At 40.9% G+C, this 17,423-nt stretch overlaps 2 protein-coding genes across 2 annotated transcripts; both read left to right on the top strand.

Annotated features, from left to right (window-relative positions):
• Positions 1-1,221: 1,221 nt before the first annotated feature.
• Positions 1,222-1,812, top strand: LOC123477430. Its single transcript, XM_045180764.1, has one exon. The coding sequence runs from the start codon at positions 1,222-1,224 to the stop codon at positions 1,810-1,812; it is 591 nt and encodes a 196-aa protein (XP_045036699.1).
• A 4,665-nt stretch (positions 1,813-6,477) lies between these two features.
• Positions 6,478-7,215, top strand: LOC123477429 (ATP-dependent DNA helicase PIF1-like). The gene has a single exon (XM_045180763.1). The coding sequence runs from the start codon at positions 6,478-6,480 to the stop codon at positions 7,213-7,215; it is 738 nt and encodes a 245-aa protein (XP_045036698.1).
• Positions 7,216-17,423: the final 10,208 nt, after the last annotated feature.

Below are 17,423 nucleotides of genomic sequence, written 5' to 3'. Positions count from 1 at the left end.
TAGCCGACGTGGTGCTCGCTTCCATCTGGATTCTTGCACGCTCCATCTTGACTTCCAGTTCCAGTATCTGTTTCGGGATGCACAGATCACGCTGGCTGGGTTGACCAAGGGAAACATTTTACGCTGAACGGGTAGACCTCTTCTGCGATAGCGTGGTGCTAACTGTGACGTCTGAAGCTGTCGTACCAATAGAGCTGGCTGAGTGACGAGACGACATGGCATACCTAATGGCAAAGTTGAGGATTTCCACGTGGTCGGTGTCGAATTGTACCTCCCATTTTTCACAGGCTTGACGTTGTGGATCTGTAATATCGGGCAAGCTTTCCATATACTTGTGGTGAAGATCTTTGACGTCTTCGTAGATACGAATTAATTCGTCTCCCCATGCTGCAACTTGCAACTTCTTGAGTCTGATGGCTCCCATCTTGTGATCTGCCACTGCTTTTCTGAGCTGATTCGTTAACTGCGTGTGAGCCACCTTTCTTCTCCCACGTTTCTGCTTGAGATCGTTGTCTGGGAGGAGGGAACCTTCATTCTTCATTGCTTCTGGCTTCATTTCGTCTTCTATAGAGATATTGCCGCCCGACTCAATACTCTCGGCTTTTGCTACGGCTTCACTCATGACGTAGAAACGTTTAAATACAAGGAAGTAGTCACACGTAAACGGATGTCGATTATTCACGTAGATACAGCGACGATACAGTCAGATACGTAAAGGCGTGGCAGACCGGGTTTTGCCTTCAGGATGGCGTGGACGTGTGTCAAAGTCTTACAAAGGGGAATACCCGACAATTTTACTGAATCTAACAAGTTTACTAGGGATAACAATAGAAATGCACGTGTTCGTTAAATCCCGAGTTTCGGCACCATTTGTTACGTACGCTCACGTGCAGTGAAACGTCGCAACAGAAAAGATGTGGGATGGAGGATGAAAAACAATGAAGATGAAAAATAAGACTTGAGGGACAACGCACGGCTTTATTCTTTGTTGAAAAAAGGGGGAACAAAGAGAGAGAGAGAAAATTGTGAACTTAAAATTTAGACTGGATTACGGGGGAGTTAAACGAGAGATCCTCGTTCACGACCGTTACGGTACACAATACTGAAAAAAAACACTACTGAACAAAGGGGGCAAGGGCCACTTCCAACATAAACACAAAACGAAGGCCCTTGCCACCTACAATCCTGCCCGTGTGGGCAGCACTGTAAGTGACAGATCTGATGGAAGACTACATTAGAAGCGGGCATGAAGCCAACGTGGCCAAGAACTTGACGTTGAAATGGATTCAGGACAAGCTACGTCTCCACAATCAGACAATGGAAGATCTCTCCTTGCCTGTCCCGGATTTCCATCTCATTAACCAACTGGTCGAAGCTCAGATGGAAGAGAACAACGAAAACAGTCAAAGAGAAAAGAGACTGATGGGCGAAATGATGTTGGAGCAACTCAACGACGGGCAACGCGCGGTCTTTGATCAAGTCATGACTGCTGTCAACGATGTCAACAACTCACATCCGCGGCAGTATTTCCTGGACGGTCCTGGAGGAACGGGAAAGACCTTTCTCTACAACACCCTCATCACCGTCCTCCAAGGCCAAGGGAGACAAGTCATCGCAGTGGCTTCAACGGGGATCGCGTCCACTTTGTTACTGGACGGAACAACTTACCATTCGCAGTTCAAGATTTATCCTCCAATAACAGAGACGACACGATCGAAAATCGAAGTAGCTAGCTACAACGCGCAACTGATCAGAAACGCCAGTCTCATAATTTCCGACGAAGCCACCATCCCGGGTAGGAATTTTACCTAGGTCCAATGTTGTTGCCGATACAGAATCGGCCATTGGTTCAGGATCAGAATCGCACATCGGCCCGGGTCATTTCCAACTTGAGTCGCCAAACCTTGTCCATTTCTGCTATGCCAATATTACACATGTATTTTGGTAGAACACCGGCAAGCAGTGTTGATCCGGGATTAATTTATCAATATTGGCATAACAGAAATGGACAAGGTTTGGCGACTCAAGTTGGAAATTACCCGGGCCGATGTGCGATTCTGATCTTCAGCCAATAACAGTGAAAAACAGCATTGTATCAATGTTAAAAATTGAACACCTAACCAATGTTATAAATGTATTTTGGTAGAACATTGGCGAGCAGTGTTTATCCGGGATAATTTTATCAGTAGTGGCATAACAGAAATGGACAAGGTTTGGCGACTCAAGTTGGAAATGACCCGGGCCGATATGCGATTTCGATATGCAGCCAATAATGGCGCAAAAAAACATTGGACCAACATTCAACATTCCAACATCAAAAATTAAATAGTAGCCTAAAACAAATCAATAGCTTTATTCATCGTAATATAAAGTAAAGACAAACCTAGTCGGATTTGCCGGATTTGAACCCTTGACCACTGTACAATAACTTCATCTTTCAGACGCTTTATCCACTTAGCTTCTTCTATACATATTAAGTAATATGTTTTCCGGAGTAATTCCGGAATTTGGTTAAAAACTTAGAAAAAATTTCCCAGTGAAAACCAAAGTTAGTTTAAATTTAGTACGTGGTTACAGTTCTATTATTTTTACTGATTATAGATACTAATTTACACAACAATAGTTTCATTTTCAAGTTTAATCGTTAATTTAGACCAAACATTAAAAAAATACAACAAAAAATGGAATTAAAAATAACAAATTTAAAAAGCACACCCGGGTAGGAAACAATACTGACCATTCTGTTTTCTTCATCCGATGTTGATTTTTGGTCGGTTCACATCGTAAATACGTTATCAGTTACATGAGATTGGTCCATGGTTGGAAAAATATTGGAATGTGGTTTTCCAAAAATCAAATCAATTCCATCCTGGGCCATTCTTAGAAAGTTGAGTTTTAACGATGCATGTATCCCGCTACTAAACCAATGTCGATACAATTTCGTTTCTTTGCTGTTGTTCGATATTGACTAGCCAATAATAATCCAATGTCCGAAACCCAAATTTCAACGATATATATATCCCAATATTTATCCAATGTCAATACAATTTCGAATTTTTGATGCTGTTCGATATCGAAATGCCAATAGTACCCCAAAGTCAGAAATTCCAGTTTAAACAATATATATATCCATATACTAATCCAATGTTGGTACAATTCCAAATTTTAGCTGCTGTTCGATATCGAAATGCCAATAGTACCCCAAAGTCAGAAACCCAAGTTTAAACGATATATATATCTATCTACTAATCCAATGTTGGTGCAATTTCAAAATTTTGCTCTTGTTCGATATCGAAATGCCAATAGTACCCCAAAGTCAGAAACCCATGTTTAAACGATATATGTATCCATGTACAAATCCAATGTTGGTACAATTTCAAAATTTTGCTCTGGTTCGATATCGAAATGCCAATAGTACCCCAAAGTCAGAAACCCAAGTTTAAACGATATTTATATATCCATATACTAATCCAATTTTGGTACAATTTCAAATTTTTGCTCTTGTTCGATATTGATTAGCCAACAGTAAACCAATGTCAGAAATCGATGTTTATCTCCCGATACTAATCTAATGTTGAAACAATTTCGAATTTTTGCTGTTGATCGATATCAATTTGACAATACTAAACCAAAATAAGGAAAAAAAGATTAAATGATCTATATATTCCGATACTAATCCAATGTCGATACAATTTCGAATTTATGTTATTGTTCGATGTATACCCGGGCAGGAAACAACATTCGCCAAAATTAATCCGATGTTCGTATAGACTTGGATTGATGCACAAAAATACAAGCTTTCTATTGGCAAGCCAATGCTCGGCCAATGATGGAATTCTGCACTTATATCAGTTATCGAATGACGAGACTAGGTAACATCGTAGGACCTATGTTAAAAATTCCTCGCTAAAATTTAACCCGGTTCCAAAAACCAGTTCCAAAAACATGGTTTTACCGTTCCCCGACTTCTACCCTAAAACTATACATATATACATACATACCAATAATATTATCGTTAAACAACATCAAAAATTCGTATCGCATCGACATTGGGTTGGTATCGTGGTATAAAGATCGTTTAATCTTGTTTGTCCAATATTGGCTTATAATTGGCTAATCGATATCGATCAAGAGCAAAAAATTGAAATTATACCAACATTGGATTAGTATATGGATATATAAATCGTTTAAACTTCGGTTTCTGACTGTGGGATACTATTGGCATTTCGATATCGAACAAGAGCAACAATTTGAAATTGTACCAACATTGGATTAGTATATTGATATATAAATCGTTTAAACTTGGGTTTTTGACTTTGAAATACTATTGACCTTTCGATATCGAACAAGAGAAAAAATTTGATATTGTACCAACATTGGATTTCTATATGGATTTATATATTGTTTAAACTTGGGTTTCTAACTTTGGGGTACTATTGGCATTTCAATATCGAACAAGAGCAAAAATTTGAAATTATACCAACATTGGATTTGTACATGGATATATATATCGTTTAAACTTGGGTTTCTGACTTTGGGGTACTATTGGCATTTCGATATCGAACAAAAGCAAAATTTGAAATTATACCAACATTGGATTTGTACATGGATATATATATCGTTTAAACTTGGGTTTCTGACTTTGGGGTACTATTGGCATTTCGATATCGAACAAAAGCAAAATTTTTAAATTGTACCAACATTGGATTAGTAGGGGAGAGTGGGGGTAATTGATACACTTTTTGGTTTTTTGTATTTCTTGAAAAAAAAACTAAAAAGTTTAATATAAAAATTATATAGAATTGTAGTCTATTATCTCAGCTACTAAACGATATTTTTTTTTATGAGAAAAGATTAATTTTAATAGAAGTAAATTGTAAAAAACTGAGGTCGCTTCGAGTGTTTCAATTGCCATGGCAGCAGGGCAATTGAAACGGTGTGTCGACGCAATTGCAACGTGGGTTTTCCCATAAGGAAGCTTCTTCATACCCACATAAAATGAAAATCACGATATCTCAGCAGCCACAACTAATAGCGTGATCAAATTTTACCATTAGGTACAATGCGATATACAGATTTTTAAAATATGCTTAAAGTAGATCGTAATTTAGTTTAAAATATTTAAATAATTAAATTTAAAAAAAAACCCATTAAGATACATGCTTTTTTAAATAAATCCCAAACAGCGAATACAAGTATTATAGTTGTGTTAACATGATGATTTACATTTGTTTAAATGAATTACGTCAAATACTTGCAAAAAAAATGCAACCACTCGCAGACAGGGAATATAAACAAAGTGTTTCAATTGCCCTGCAATAGGGTCATCGTTATATTTAATTGTTTAAAATTATTTAAGAATGCAGGGAAAAATTAAATGACATTAAATTGTAGAAAAATGAATTGCAAATCATCTGAAATTAATTTTATTACTAAAGCGTAGCGTTTTAGGGGTTAAAACAAAAAAATTGAAAACGCAAATTTAACAGACGGAGAACAAAAAACAGTTTTTTCGAGATATCTTAAAAAGTTTTGAATACAAAAACTCGTAAATTTTTCTAAACTTGTAAACCCTCTCATTCTATTAACCCAAATTTTTTCAAGAAAATTCCTCTTATACGGCGAGAGAAACAATTTTTGTTTTAATTACCCTGTGTCTCAATTACCCCCACTCTCCTCTATATGGATATATATATCGTTTAAACTTGAATTTCTGACTTTGGGACACCATTGGCATTTCGATATCGAACAGCATCAAAAATTCGAAATTGTATTGACATTGGATAAATATTGAGATATATACATCGTTGAAATTTGGGTTTCGGACATTGGATTATTATTGGCTAGTCGATATCGAACAACAGCAAAGGTTCGAAATGACTTGGGGGTACTATTGGCATTTCGATATCGAACAGCATCAAAAATTCGAAATTGTATTGACATTGGATAAATATTGGGATATATATATCGTTGAAATTTGGGTTTCGGACATTGGATTATTATTGGCTAGTCAATATCGAACAACAGCAAAGAAACGAAATTGTATCGACATTGGTTTAGTAGCGGGATACATGCATCGTTAAAACTCAACTTTCTAAGAATGGCCCAGGATGGAATTGAGTTGGTTTTTGAAAAACCACATTCCAATATCTTTCCAACCATGGACCAATCTCATGTAACTTATAACGCATTTACGACGTGAACCGACCTAAAATCAACATCGGATTAAGAATGGTCAGTATTGTTTCCTACCCGGGCATGAAGACCAACCACGCCCTCGACGCGATCAATCATCTTTTCCAAACTGTCATGAAGAATCGCGTCGATCCCTACGGTGGCAAAGTTCTCTTGCTCGGCGGCGATTTTAGACAGTGCTTGCCCGTTGTGAGACACGGAAACAGGGTCAAAATCATCGAAGCGACCATCACCAATAACGCGACTTGGCCTCTTTTTCGACAGCTTTGATTGGTGCAAAACATGCCCACCACCGATGGTAGTCAAGATTTCGCTGATTGGCTCATTCAACTGGGAAATGGATCTTTGGCACAAACACCGCGGCTCAATGACCCAGATCTCATAGAAATCCCGCAAGATCTTCTCAACATTCGAACTAACTTAATCAAACACGTCTTTGGCGATCCATCGGATCTCTTAAACGAAGGCGTCAGAGAACAAATTTGTAACCGGGCTATTCTATGTCCCAAGAATGAAGACTGTCTTAGGATCAACAACAAGATCATTGGCGAGATGCCTGGTGCGTTGAAAGTCTGCAAAAGTATCGACACTATCGATTCAGATGACCCAGAGGAAAATTCCAACTACCCTCCGGAAATTTTAAATACCTTCAACGTCTCCGGGCTACCTCCGCACCAACTCAAACTGAAAATAGGAGCCATCGTCATTCTTCTCAAGAACATTGACTCACGACAGGGACTTTGCAACGGCACGAGGCTCATCATCAAGGCGCTCAGCGGTAACCTGATTGTGGCAGAGATCGCGGCCGGGAAACAAAAAGGACACAACGTCTTCCTTCCGTGGATGTCCATGTCTCCCACCGACTCTGACTTGCCCTTCAAACTCAAAAGATTGCAGTTTCCTGTGCTTGTGGCTTTCGCTATGACCATCAACAAGTCACAGGGACAGACTTTTGAGCGAGTAGGCATCTACCTTCCGGAATCTGTTTTCAGCTACGGCCAACTATACGTCGCATTCTAGCGTGCAACATCAAGAGAAGGTGTCAAGGTTCAGTGCGAAGAAACAGAGAAACAGGGCAAGCTACTTAGGAATATTCCACAATCCACGGAACAAGATAAGAACAAGGTATTCACGAAAAACATTGTTTTTAAGGAAGTTCTCTTGCAAGAATAGCCAGAGCCGAAGAAAAAAACCCTAAAAATTACAGCCCATGTGATAACGACAACCACAAAAAAAAAGAGGAACTAAATTCCGCTTCGGTCTACGGACCAAATAAGGAGCACGGGCATGGCCTTGGGGGCAGTTCCCAAGTGCGCTCAACCGTAATTTGTTTTTCTTCCATAGTTTTTTAAGTGTAGGAGAGGTACGACTTGACAACACGTGGATTAAGGGTCTTAAGTGGATTAAAAAGTTGTAAGTAGATTAAGGGGCATTACGTGGATTCGGCGGTTTAACGAAGATTAAGAAGCTTAAAGTGGATTAAGGGTCTTTAAGTGGTTTCAGGACAGGTCCGATTAAATACTAGACTTCACCTATTACCGTCCTGGGACGGGCCTCCGTATAATCCCTTTTGCACCTCTCAAACAACCACCTTGCATTTTGTTCTCAACAGCTCCACTGAAAGCATTCCATCACTTTTAAGAGACCGTTCCCTTTTGCAGCCCTCAAACAACCACTATAACTTTGTGTTCTTGACAGCTCCATTGACTGTTTGCCCCCAACCTTGAGAGACCGTTCCCTTTGCTTCCGTCAAATAACCACTGTTACTTAGTGTTTTGGACAGCTCCTCTGACTGCATTCCAACACCCACAAGAGGCCGTTCCCTTTTGCATTCTTTAAAACAAGCACCATCTCATTGTATTCCCACAAGCTACGTTGCCTGGTTCCAACACCTTTCAGAGATTGTTCCCTTCTGCATCCCTGAAACAACCACCAATTCATTGAGTACTTACGTACAACTAATTAAGAGACCGTTCTCTTTTGCATCCCTTTAAAAAGCACCAACTCTGGTGTTTTTCAACAGCTCCGTTGGCTGCAATCCAACACCCTTAGAGACCATTCCCTTTTGCTTCCCTGAAACAACCACCATTACTTTGTTTCATAACATTATTTGATTGTGTTTCACCACCCTGCAGAGACCGTTCCCTTTTGCATCCCTCAAACAAGCCCCAATTCTTTTTGTTTTCCCCAGCTCTATTGAATGTGTTCCAACACCTTTCAGAGACCGTTCTCTTTTGAATCACTCAACAATCATAAATTCTTTATGTTGACTTCATTCCAGCAATCTTCAGAGACCGTTCAATTTTGCATTCCTCAAACAACAACCAATTCAGTGTATTCCCACCAGCTCCATTGACTGCATCCCAACACCTTTCAGAGACCGTTCCATTTTGCATCCCTCAAACAACAACCAATTCAGTGTATTCCCACCAGCTCCATTGACTGCATTCCAACACCTTTCAGAGACCGTTCCTTTCTGCTTCCCTCAAACATCCACCAATTCATTGAGTACTTACAACTGATTAAGACACAGTTCCCTTTTGCATCCGTCAAACAAGTACCAATTCATAGTGTTTTCAACAGCTCCATTGGCTGGAATCCAACACCTTTCAGAGACCTTTTTCTTTTGCATCCCTTTAACAACCACACATTCATTGTGTTCTTTACAACCCAATTTCTGTGTTCAACACCCTTCAGAGACCATTCCCTTTTGCATCTCTTAAAAAAAGAACAAATTCATAGTGTTCTCACCATCTCCATTGACTGTATTCCAACACCCTTAAGAGACCGTTCCCTTTTGCTTCCCTCAAACAACCACTAATTCTTTGTCCTCAACAGCTCAATTGACTACGTTCCAACACCATTGAGAGACCGTTCCCTTTTGTATCCCTCAAACAACTACCAATTCCTTGGGTTCTCAACAGCCCCATTGGCTGCGTTCCAGCTCTTTTCAGAGACCGTTCCCTTTTGCATCCCTCAAACAACCAACACTGCATTTTGTTCCCAACAGCTTCACTGTCTGCGTTAAAGCACTTTTCAGAGACCTTTCCCTTTTGCAGTTCTTAACAAGTACCCATTTATTTTGTTTTCAACACCTCCATTGGCTGCATTCCAACACCTTTAAGAGACTGTTCACTCGCGCAGGTGTAGACCTACGGGCAGGGCGAGATCCGCGGGCAAACAACAAACAACGGACAGGTTGGAAACGACGGGCAGGGGATTGGTATTGGTAAAACCACTAAAACTGCATGTAAAGGACCAAGTAAGGAGCATGGCATGGCCTTAGGGGCAGTTTCAAAGTGCGCTTATCCGTGATTTGTTTTTCATCCATTGAATTTTACGTGTATTAGTACTAAGGGCTTTACGTGGATTCAGCGGTTAAATATGGATTAAGAGGCTTAAAGTGGATTAAGGGGCTGTAGGTTGATTAAGAGGATTTAGTTGGATTAAGAGGATTTAGGTGTATTAAGGGGCTTTAGATGGATTAAGGGGCTATTAGTGGATTAAGGAGCTTTAGGTTGATTCAGGGATTTAAGAACAGGTCCGACCTTCCATACCAACACTAAATACTAGACTTCACCTATTACCGTCCTGGGACGGGCCGCCGTATACTAGTCCTCCTTCCTCCTATCTTTATAAAAGCCAAAGGGGTATTTGTGGGCGAGATTTGTTTGTGTATCTGTCTGTTTGTTTGTCAGAGAGATTTCGTGTAGTCGCACGCTGCCATTGGTTGCATGCGAGTCACGTGATTTTTTTGCTGTAGCCAATCCCAACACTGCATTCCGCAAATTAATTTACACGTCTTTTCCAACATGGCCGACATCATACGTACATTTTTCTACGCCGTCAACTATTACAATTAACTAATTTCAAGCAATTGCGTATACAATAACCAACTGTAATAGACTGATATTTTGCTTCCTTCAACTCAAGCCACCAATTCATTGTCTTTCTATCAGCTCCATTGACTGCATTCCAACAAATTTCAGAGCCCGTTCCCTTTTGCATCCCTCAAACAACCACATATTCTTTGTTTTTTTTACAGCTTCATTGACTGCATTCCAATTAATTTCAGAAACGGTTGCCTTTTGCACCCCTCAAAAACCCACCATTGCATTTTGTTCTCAACTGCTCCACTGATTGCGTCCCAACACTTTTAAGAGACCGTTCCCTTTTGCATCCATCAAATAAGCCCCCATTCAAATAAGCCCCAGCTTCTTTGACTGTATTCCAACAATCTTCAGAGACCGTTCTTTTTTGCATCCCTGAAACAGCAAACAATTCATTGTGTTGTTCACAGATTCCTTGACTGCATTCCGAAACCTTTGAGGGACCATTCCCTTTCGCATCACTCCATAATCACACATTCTTTATGTTCTCAATAGCTCCTTTGACTGCTTTCCAGCACCCTTAAGGGACCGTTTTCATTTGCATCCCTGAAACAAGCCTCAATTCATTGTGTTTTCACCAGCTCAATTGACTGTATCCAACACTTTAAGAGAACGTTCCCTTTTGCAGCCCTCAAACAACCACTATTAATTTGTGTTCTGGACAGCTCCTTTGACTGCGTTCCAACAAATTAAGAGACCGTTCTCTTTTGCATCCCTGAAACAACCAACAATACCATGTATTTTAACAGCTCCCTTGACTGCTTTCCACCAACCTTCAGAGACCGTTCCCTTTTGCATCCCTCAAACAACCACCTATTCTATGTGTTTTCAACAGCTGCATAGAATGCATTCCAACACCATTTAAAGACAATTCCCTTCTGCATCCCTCAAACAACCACCAATTCATTGTATTCTGATTAGCTCCATTGATTGCATTCCAACACCTTTGAGAGACCTTTCCTTTCTATATCCCTCAAACAAGCCCAATTCATTTTGTTTTCACCAGCTGCATTGACTGTGTTCCATCAATTTTCAGAGACTGTTCCCTTTTGCATCCCTCAAACAACCACCAATTCATTTTGTTGTTGACAGCTTTGACTGCGTTTCAACACCCTTCAGAGACCGTTCACTTTTGTATCCCTCAAACAACCACATATTCTTTTGTTTTTAAACAGCTCCATTGACTGCATACCAACAACTTTCAAAGACCGTTCCCTTTTGCATCCCTCAAACAACCACCAGTTCTTTGTCCTCAACACCTCAATTGACTGCGTTCCAACACCGTTGAGAGACTGTTTCCTTTTGTATCCCTCAAACAACAGCCATTGCCTTGGGTTGTCAACAGCCCCATTGTCTGCGTTCCAGCACTTTTCAGGGACCATTTCCTATTGAATCCCTCAAACAAGCCCCAATTTATTGTGTTTTCAACAGCTCCATTGAGTGCTTTCCAACACTCTTAAGAGATTGTTCCCTTTTGCACCCTTTCAAACAACCACCACTTCATTTTGTTCTCAACAGCTCCTCTGACTGCGTTCCAACACTTTTCAGAGACCATTCCCTTTTGCACCCCTCAAGCAACCACCCCTTCATTTTGTTCTCCACAGCTCCACTGACTGCGTTCCAACACTTTAAGAGACCGTTCCCTTTTGCAGCCCTTAAACAACCACTATTGCTTACTGTTCTCAACAGCTCCACTGACTGCGTTCCAACACTTTTAAGAGACTGTTCCCATTTGCATCCCTCAAACAAGCCTCAATTCTTTGTGTTTTCCCCAGCTCCATTGACTGTATCCAACACCATTAAGAGACCGTTCCCTTTTGCATCCCTCAAACAACCACCACTGCATACTGTTTTCAACAGCTCCACTGACTGCGTTCCAACACTTTTAAGAGACCGTTCCCATTTTCAGCCCTCAAACAACAGCTTTTGGATACTGTTCTCAACAACTCTCCTGACTGCGTTCCAACACTTTTCAGAGACCGTTCCCTTTTGCACCCCTCAAACAACCACAGCTGCATTTTGTTCTCAACAGCTTCATTGACTACGTTCCCACACTTTTGAGAGACTGTTTCCTTTTGCTTCCCTAAACCAACCACCAATTCATTGTGTTTGGACAGCTCCTTTGACTGCATTCCAACACCATTGAGACCGTGCCCTTTTGCATCCCTCAAAAACCACCTATTCTTTGTCCTTAACAGCTCAATTGACTGCGTTCCACCACCATTAAGAGACCGTTCCCTTTTGCATCCCTTAAACCAAGCAACAATTCATGGTATTCCCAACAGCTCCACTGACTGCGTTGTAACACTTTGAAGAAACCATTCCCTTTTTCAGTCCTCAAACAACCACTATTACATTGTGTTCTGGACAGCTCTTTTGACTGCTATTCATTAATATTAAGAGACTGTTCCCTTTTGCATCCCTTAAAACAAGCACCAATTCATTTTGTTCTCAACAGCTCAATTTACTGCGTTCCAGCACTTTTCATAGACTGTTCCTTTTTGCATCCCTCAAACAACCACCAATTCATTGAGTACTTACAACTAATTAAGAGATCATTCCCTTTTGCGGTTCTAAACGAGTACCAATTCATGGTGTTTGGAGAGCTCCTTTAACTGCATTCAAACACCATTGAGACTGTTTCCTTTTGCATCCCCCAAACAACCACCTATTCTTTGTGTTCTCAACAGATCCATTTACTGCACTCCAACATACTTGAGAGACCTTTCCCTTTTGCATCCCTCAAACAATCACCAATTCATTGAGTTCTTACAACTCCGTTAGAGATTGGTCCCTCTTGCATCCTTCAAACAAGCACCAATTCATGTTTTCTTAATATGTCTATTGACTACGTTCCAACAACCTTTAGACACCATTTCCTTTTATCATCCCTCAAAGAACCACCATTGCTTTTTTTTTCTTAACAGCTCAATTGACTGCGTTCCAACACCATTAAGAGATTGTTCCCTTTTGTTCCAGTGCGCACGCTTCCATCGGTTCGAGAGGGTTCACGTAACTTTTTTCTGCCTGGAAAAAGGTTGACTATCTGGAAAAAGGTCGACCACCTGAAAAGGATTCGAACTGCCGCCGGTTAGGCTTAAAATTTTTCTTTGGAATTCGCACGGACAGGGCGCGTAAAAGGACGGACGTAGGAAAACGGAGGGCAGGGCGAGACCAGCGGGAAAGGCGGAAACAAATAACAGGTTTGAAACGACGGGCAGAGGAAAAGCATCGTCTACTACTTCTATTAATGCGCAAAGGGTATTTGTGGGAGGGATTTGTTTGTGTATCTGTCTGTTTGTTTTTCCGGGGAACTATTGTTGTGCGCGTGCTAATATTGACATTTTTTTCTTGACAGCTCAATTGACTTCGTTCCAACACCATTAAGAGAGTGTTCCCTTTTTTCCAGTGCGCTTGCTTCCATTGGTTCGAAAGGGTTCACGTGTATTTTGCTGCCTGGAAAAAGGTCGACTACCTGGAAAAAGGTCGACTACTTGAAAAGGGTTCGAACTGCCACCAGCTAGGCTTAATCTTTTTCTTTCCAATTTCCGCGGACAGGGCGGGAAAAAAGACGAACTGGGGAAAACAGGGCGAGATCCGCGGGCAGGGCGAGATCCGCGGGCAGGGCGAGATCCGCGGGCAGGGCGGAAACAACGGACAGGTTGGAAACGACGGGCAGGGGACGGGCATTGGTAAAGCACAAAAACTGCAAGTAAAGGACAAAGTAAGGAGCCTGGCCTTGGAGGCAGTTCCCATGTGCGCTCAACCGTGATTTGTTTTCCCTCCATGGTTTGTTACGTGTATGAGTGGTACGACTTGACAATGCGTGGATTAAGGGGCTTTAAGTGGATTAATAAATTGTAAGTAGATTAAGCGACTAACCATAGATTAAGAGGATACAAGTGGATCATTAAGTTGGTAAGAAGATTAAGTTTCTTTACGTGGATTCAGCGGCTTAACATGGATTAAAGGGCCTTTAAGTGGATTAATAAGCTGAAAGTAGACTAAGGGGCTTTACGTGGATTTAACAGCTTAACATGGATTAGGAAGCTTTAAGTGGATTAAAGGGCTTTAAGTGGATTAAGGGTTTTAAAGCGGTTTAAGGGGCTTAAGGACAGGTCCGACTAAATACTAGACTTCACCTATTACCGTCCTGGGACGGGCCGCCGTATACTAGTCTATACTCTATAAATATCTAAGGAAAAATGTGGGAGGAGTTTTGGGTCTCTTGGATGAGCGCATCCTGTGATTGGCTGTAAGTTGCCGCTGGCGTTGGGGGTAATTGGTGGGATAGGACTTTGGAAGACTAGATGCGTAAAAGGTGGACGAAATCGTGGAAATTGACAATTTTTCAGTCCATGGGCATTTAATAGGACGGGTGGACGAGACAGCATGTGAGCCGACGGACAGGGACAATAAATAGGTTGACGGCCAACTAAAACGGACAATTTGGTGGGCAGTAAGTGAGTTGACGAGCAGAGAATGTGAGAAGGATGATAAACAAAGGCAACGATATGGTCGACGGGCCCCCTACAGTGGTTATTTTGACTGATCGATTGTTGATCGACGGGCAAAGAGGGGGTTGACGGGCAGAGAGGGGGTCGACGGGCAAAGACTGTTAGGGATTAGATAGCCAGAGGCAATGTATAAGTTGACGGGCAACTTCATTGGGAATTTTTGTGGGCAGCGAGTGGGACGACGGGCAGAGACTGAGTGATTCGACGGGCAAATACAGCGGAAATTTTCGCCGGCAGTGATTTGGTCGACGGGCAGAGACTGTGAGTGAGTCAACGGGCAGGTACAGGTATTGGGTTGACGGGCACAGACTATGAGGGGGCGGACGGGCAAGGCAACGATTGGGTCGACGGGCAACTACAACGGGCATTTTGGCGGACAAAGAGTGCGTCGACGGGCAGAGAGGGTGTTGACGGACAGAGGCTGTGAGTGATATGACGGGCAAAGGCAGCAAGTGGATCGACGGGCAGAAGCAAAGAGCGGGTCGACGGGCACCTACAGCGGTCGTTTTGGCAAGCAAAATAGGTTGACGTGCAGACTATGAGGAGGAGGACGGGCAACTAGGCGGACACCTTTGCGGGTAGAGACAGTGAATGGGTCGGCGGGCAAAAAATGGGAAAGAGTAGACGGGCAAAAATTAACCGTTAACAGTTTGGCAGAATTAAATGGCGAAAAAAGCGTTAAAAATACGCTAGCGCCACCTATCTCCCGGCCCTGGACGGGCTTAAAGTTACTAGTCCATTCCTAGAATTGTTAAAGCTTTTGGACTTATAGTTTTCCCGATTCTCCCAAAATCGGGTTTTGAAACCGTTTTTCTCCGGCCCGCACCAACCCAGTTGCACATGGGTGATAATTCACAATAATTCTATTTGAAACATACAGATGTTTAATTCATTCTTGTTTTATAAATTGAAAAACGATTTAATAAAGGTATAAATAGTGTATTATAATAAATTACAAACAATAAAAGGAAACATAAATAGCATAAATAAACACACGAAAAATAAACAAATGAAGGCGACAGCCCGACGAAAAACTCCACACACGCCCCACACACACCACACACCACAAGCAGAAGGGGTGGAGGGGCTTTATGGTGAGGAGAAGGAAAGAGCCAATCAGAGGGCCGGAATAGTCCCTCTGGGATATAGCAGTGACGATCTCGGCCCTTCGAGACCGTCTCGTGGAGACCAAGTTGGATTGACAACTGAACTAGAAATTGTAGAAAGAAAACAAGCAATGAGTTAGAATTTTTAGCTCCCAGATGGCACCGGCGGCCCGCCCAATTTCCCTTTTTTCTGATAGAAAATATTTAATATCTCTTTAAGGGGTAATTTTCAATACATTTGGTAAGTCAATAATTATTTTTTAAAATTGAATTCAATAAAACATTTTAAAAAATTACATGGTTGGCATAGGAAATGTCGAAGAGTCCCGTCCTTTAGTTAGAGTAGTCCATGGCTGAGCGAATGGAAAAGCTCACCCGGGCAGAGCGAATGGAAAAGCTCACCCGGGCAGAGCTAGCTTGCTACAACTCGTGTTGCCAATTTATGCATATAACTACCACACGGATTGCACATTTGTATCCCATCAATATAAATGTGAATCTGCAACGCCTTTGGATGACGATAAAAAAATTCACTTTTTGAAAAAAGATTACCGTCTTCAAAATGAGACCACACATCTGCCATTGATAACTTGTCTTTGGTAATAGAAGCATAAACTTCAGGGATGTTTAGCAGCTGTCTAAGTTGATCCAGCAGGGAAACAATGACATAATTTTCTATGTACTTTTCTTGATGATATCCCGTTCTGCCCCTTCCGAAATTCAGCTGTTTTTGAGGAAGCTCAACCTTTCTTGGCATAACCATTCCCATGTGCATGTTGATATAATAAAACTGGGACTTTTGAGTCCTTATATCATGAAACAATTCTGTTTCCGAAAAGTTATTTTTCACACCCTCGACCATTTCAGTGTGAACGCAGCCATTTTCTCTTAATATTGTAGCTGCTTCTTCAAGTTTTTGTACCACAATACTATTGATAAAATCAGAAGTGCCTTTAAGTACTGACTGAATATCTAATTGTGTCATCTTATGGTCGGACATTAGTAGCATTACAAATTTGGTAGCTTCCATATTTGAATCACCAACAAGCTGACCTAGTAATAAAACAGTTACTTTCAGTTTTTGTTACACAATTAAAACAAAAAAAATTACAAGGGGTTTCAATCTTGTTAACCTCACTACCAATAACCTCAACACGATCATTTATATGTGCTGCTGGGAATTCCTCAAATGAATCTTGATCGTGTGGTAATGCTAAAAAATTTAGAACAAGATACTGAGATATAGAAATGAAACTGTTTTACAATTACTTGTTAATGGAATGACAAGAAAATTGTTTTACCTTGACAAAAAATTGCTTCATTTGAAAAGAAAGGTTTGTGAAAAGTATGTAGATGTTTATTTTAATTCGAAGCTGATCTAAACTTTTCTGTATGGAAGCATTCCTTTGAAAATAAACAAGTACTTTGAAAGAATTGGTCTTTATCTTGAATAGATCTGTAGTGAGAAAGCAAAGCCCTGCCACTATTTGTTTTAAAATTGCACACTGTAACTTGGCAATTATAATTGTCAAAAGGATCATAGATTACATTGTATTTGGCCAAAGACATTTTTCACAAAACACAGACGTAAATAGCACCATAAACGTAACACACGAACCAAGCGTGAATAAAGAAAACAAAATGTTGTAGATTCGTTTGAAGTTATTTGCAAAACTTTTTGCGGCACGACATGATTGAGTTATCAATAGAACTGT

This window comes from Daphnia magna, unplaced genomic scaffold, assembly GCF_020631705.1.
Source record: "Daphnia magna isolate NIES unplaced genomic scaffold, ASM2063170v1.1 Dm_contigs021, whole genome shotgun sequence".
In the NCBI taxonomy this organism is placed as follows: Eukaryota; Metazoa; Arthropoda; class Branchiopoda; order Diplostraca; family Daphniidae; genus Daphnia; species Daphnia magna.
Note: the sequence above shows the minus strand (reverse complement) of the source record. Positions and strands in the feature narration are given on the sequence as shown.

Bases quoted from the DNA above. Each gene is read 5' to 3' on its own strand.
- LOC123477430 (XM_045180764.1), top strand. From the start codon at position 1,222: ATGGAAGACTACATTAGAAGCGGGCATGAAGCCAACGTGGCCAAGAAC.
- LOC123477429 (XM_045180763.1), top strand. From the start codon at position 6,478: ATGCCCACCACCGATGGTAGTCAAGATTTCGCTGATTGGCTCATTCAA.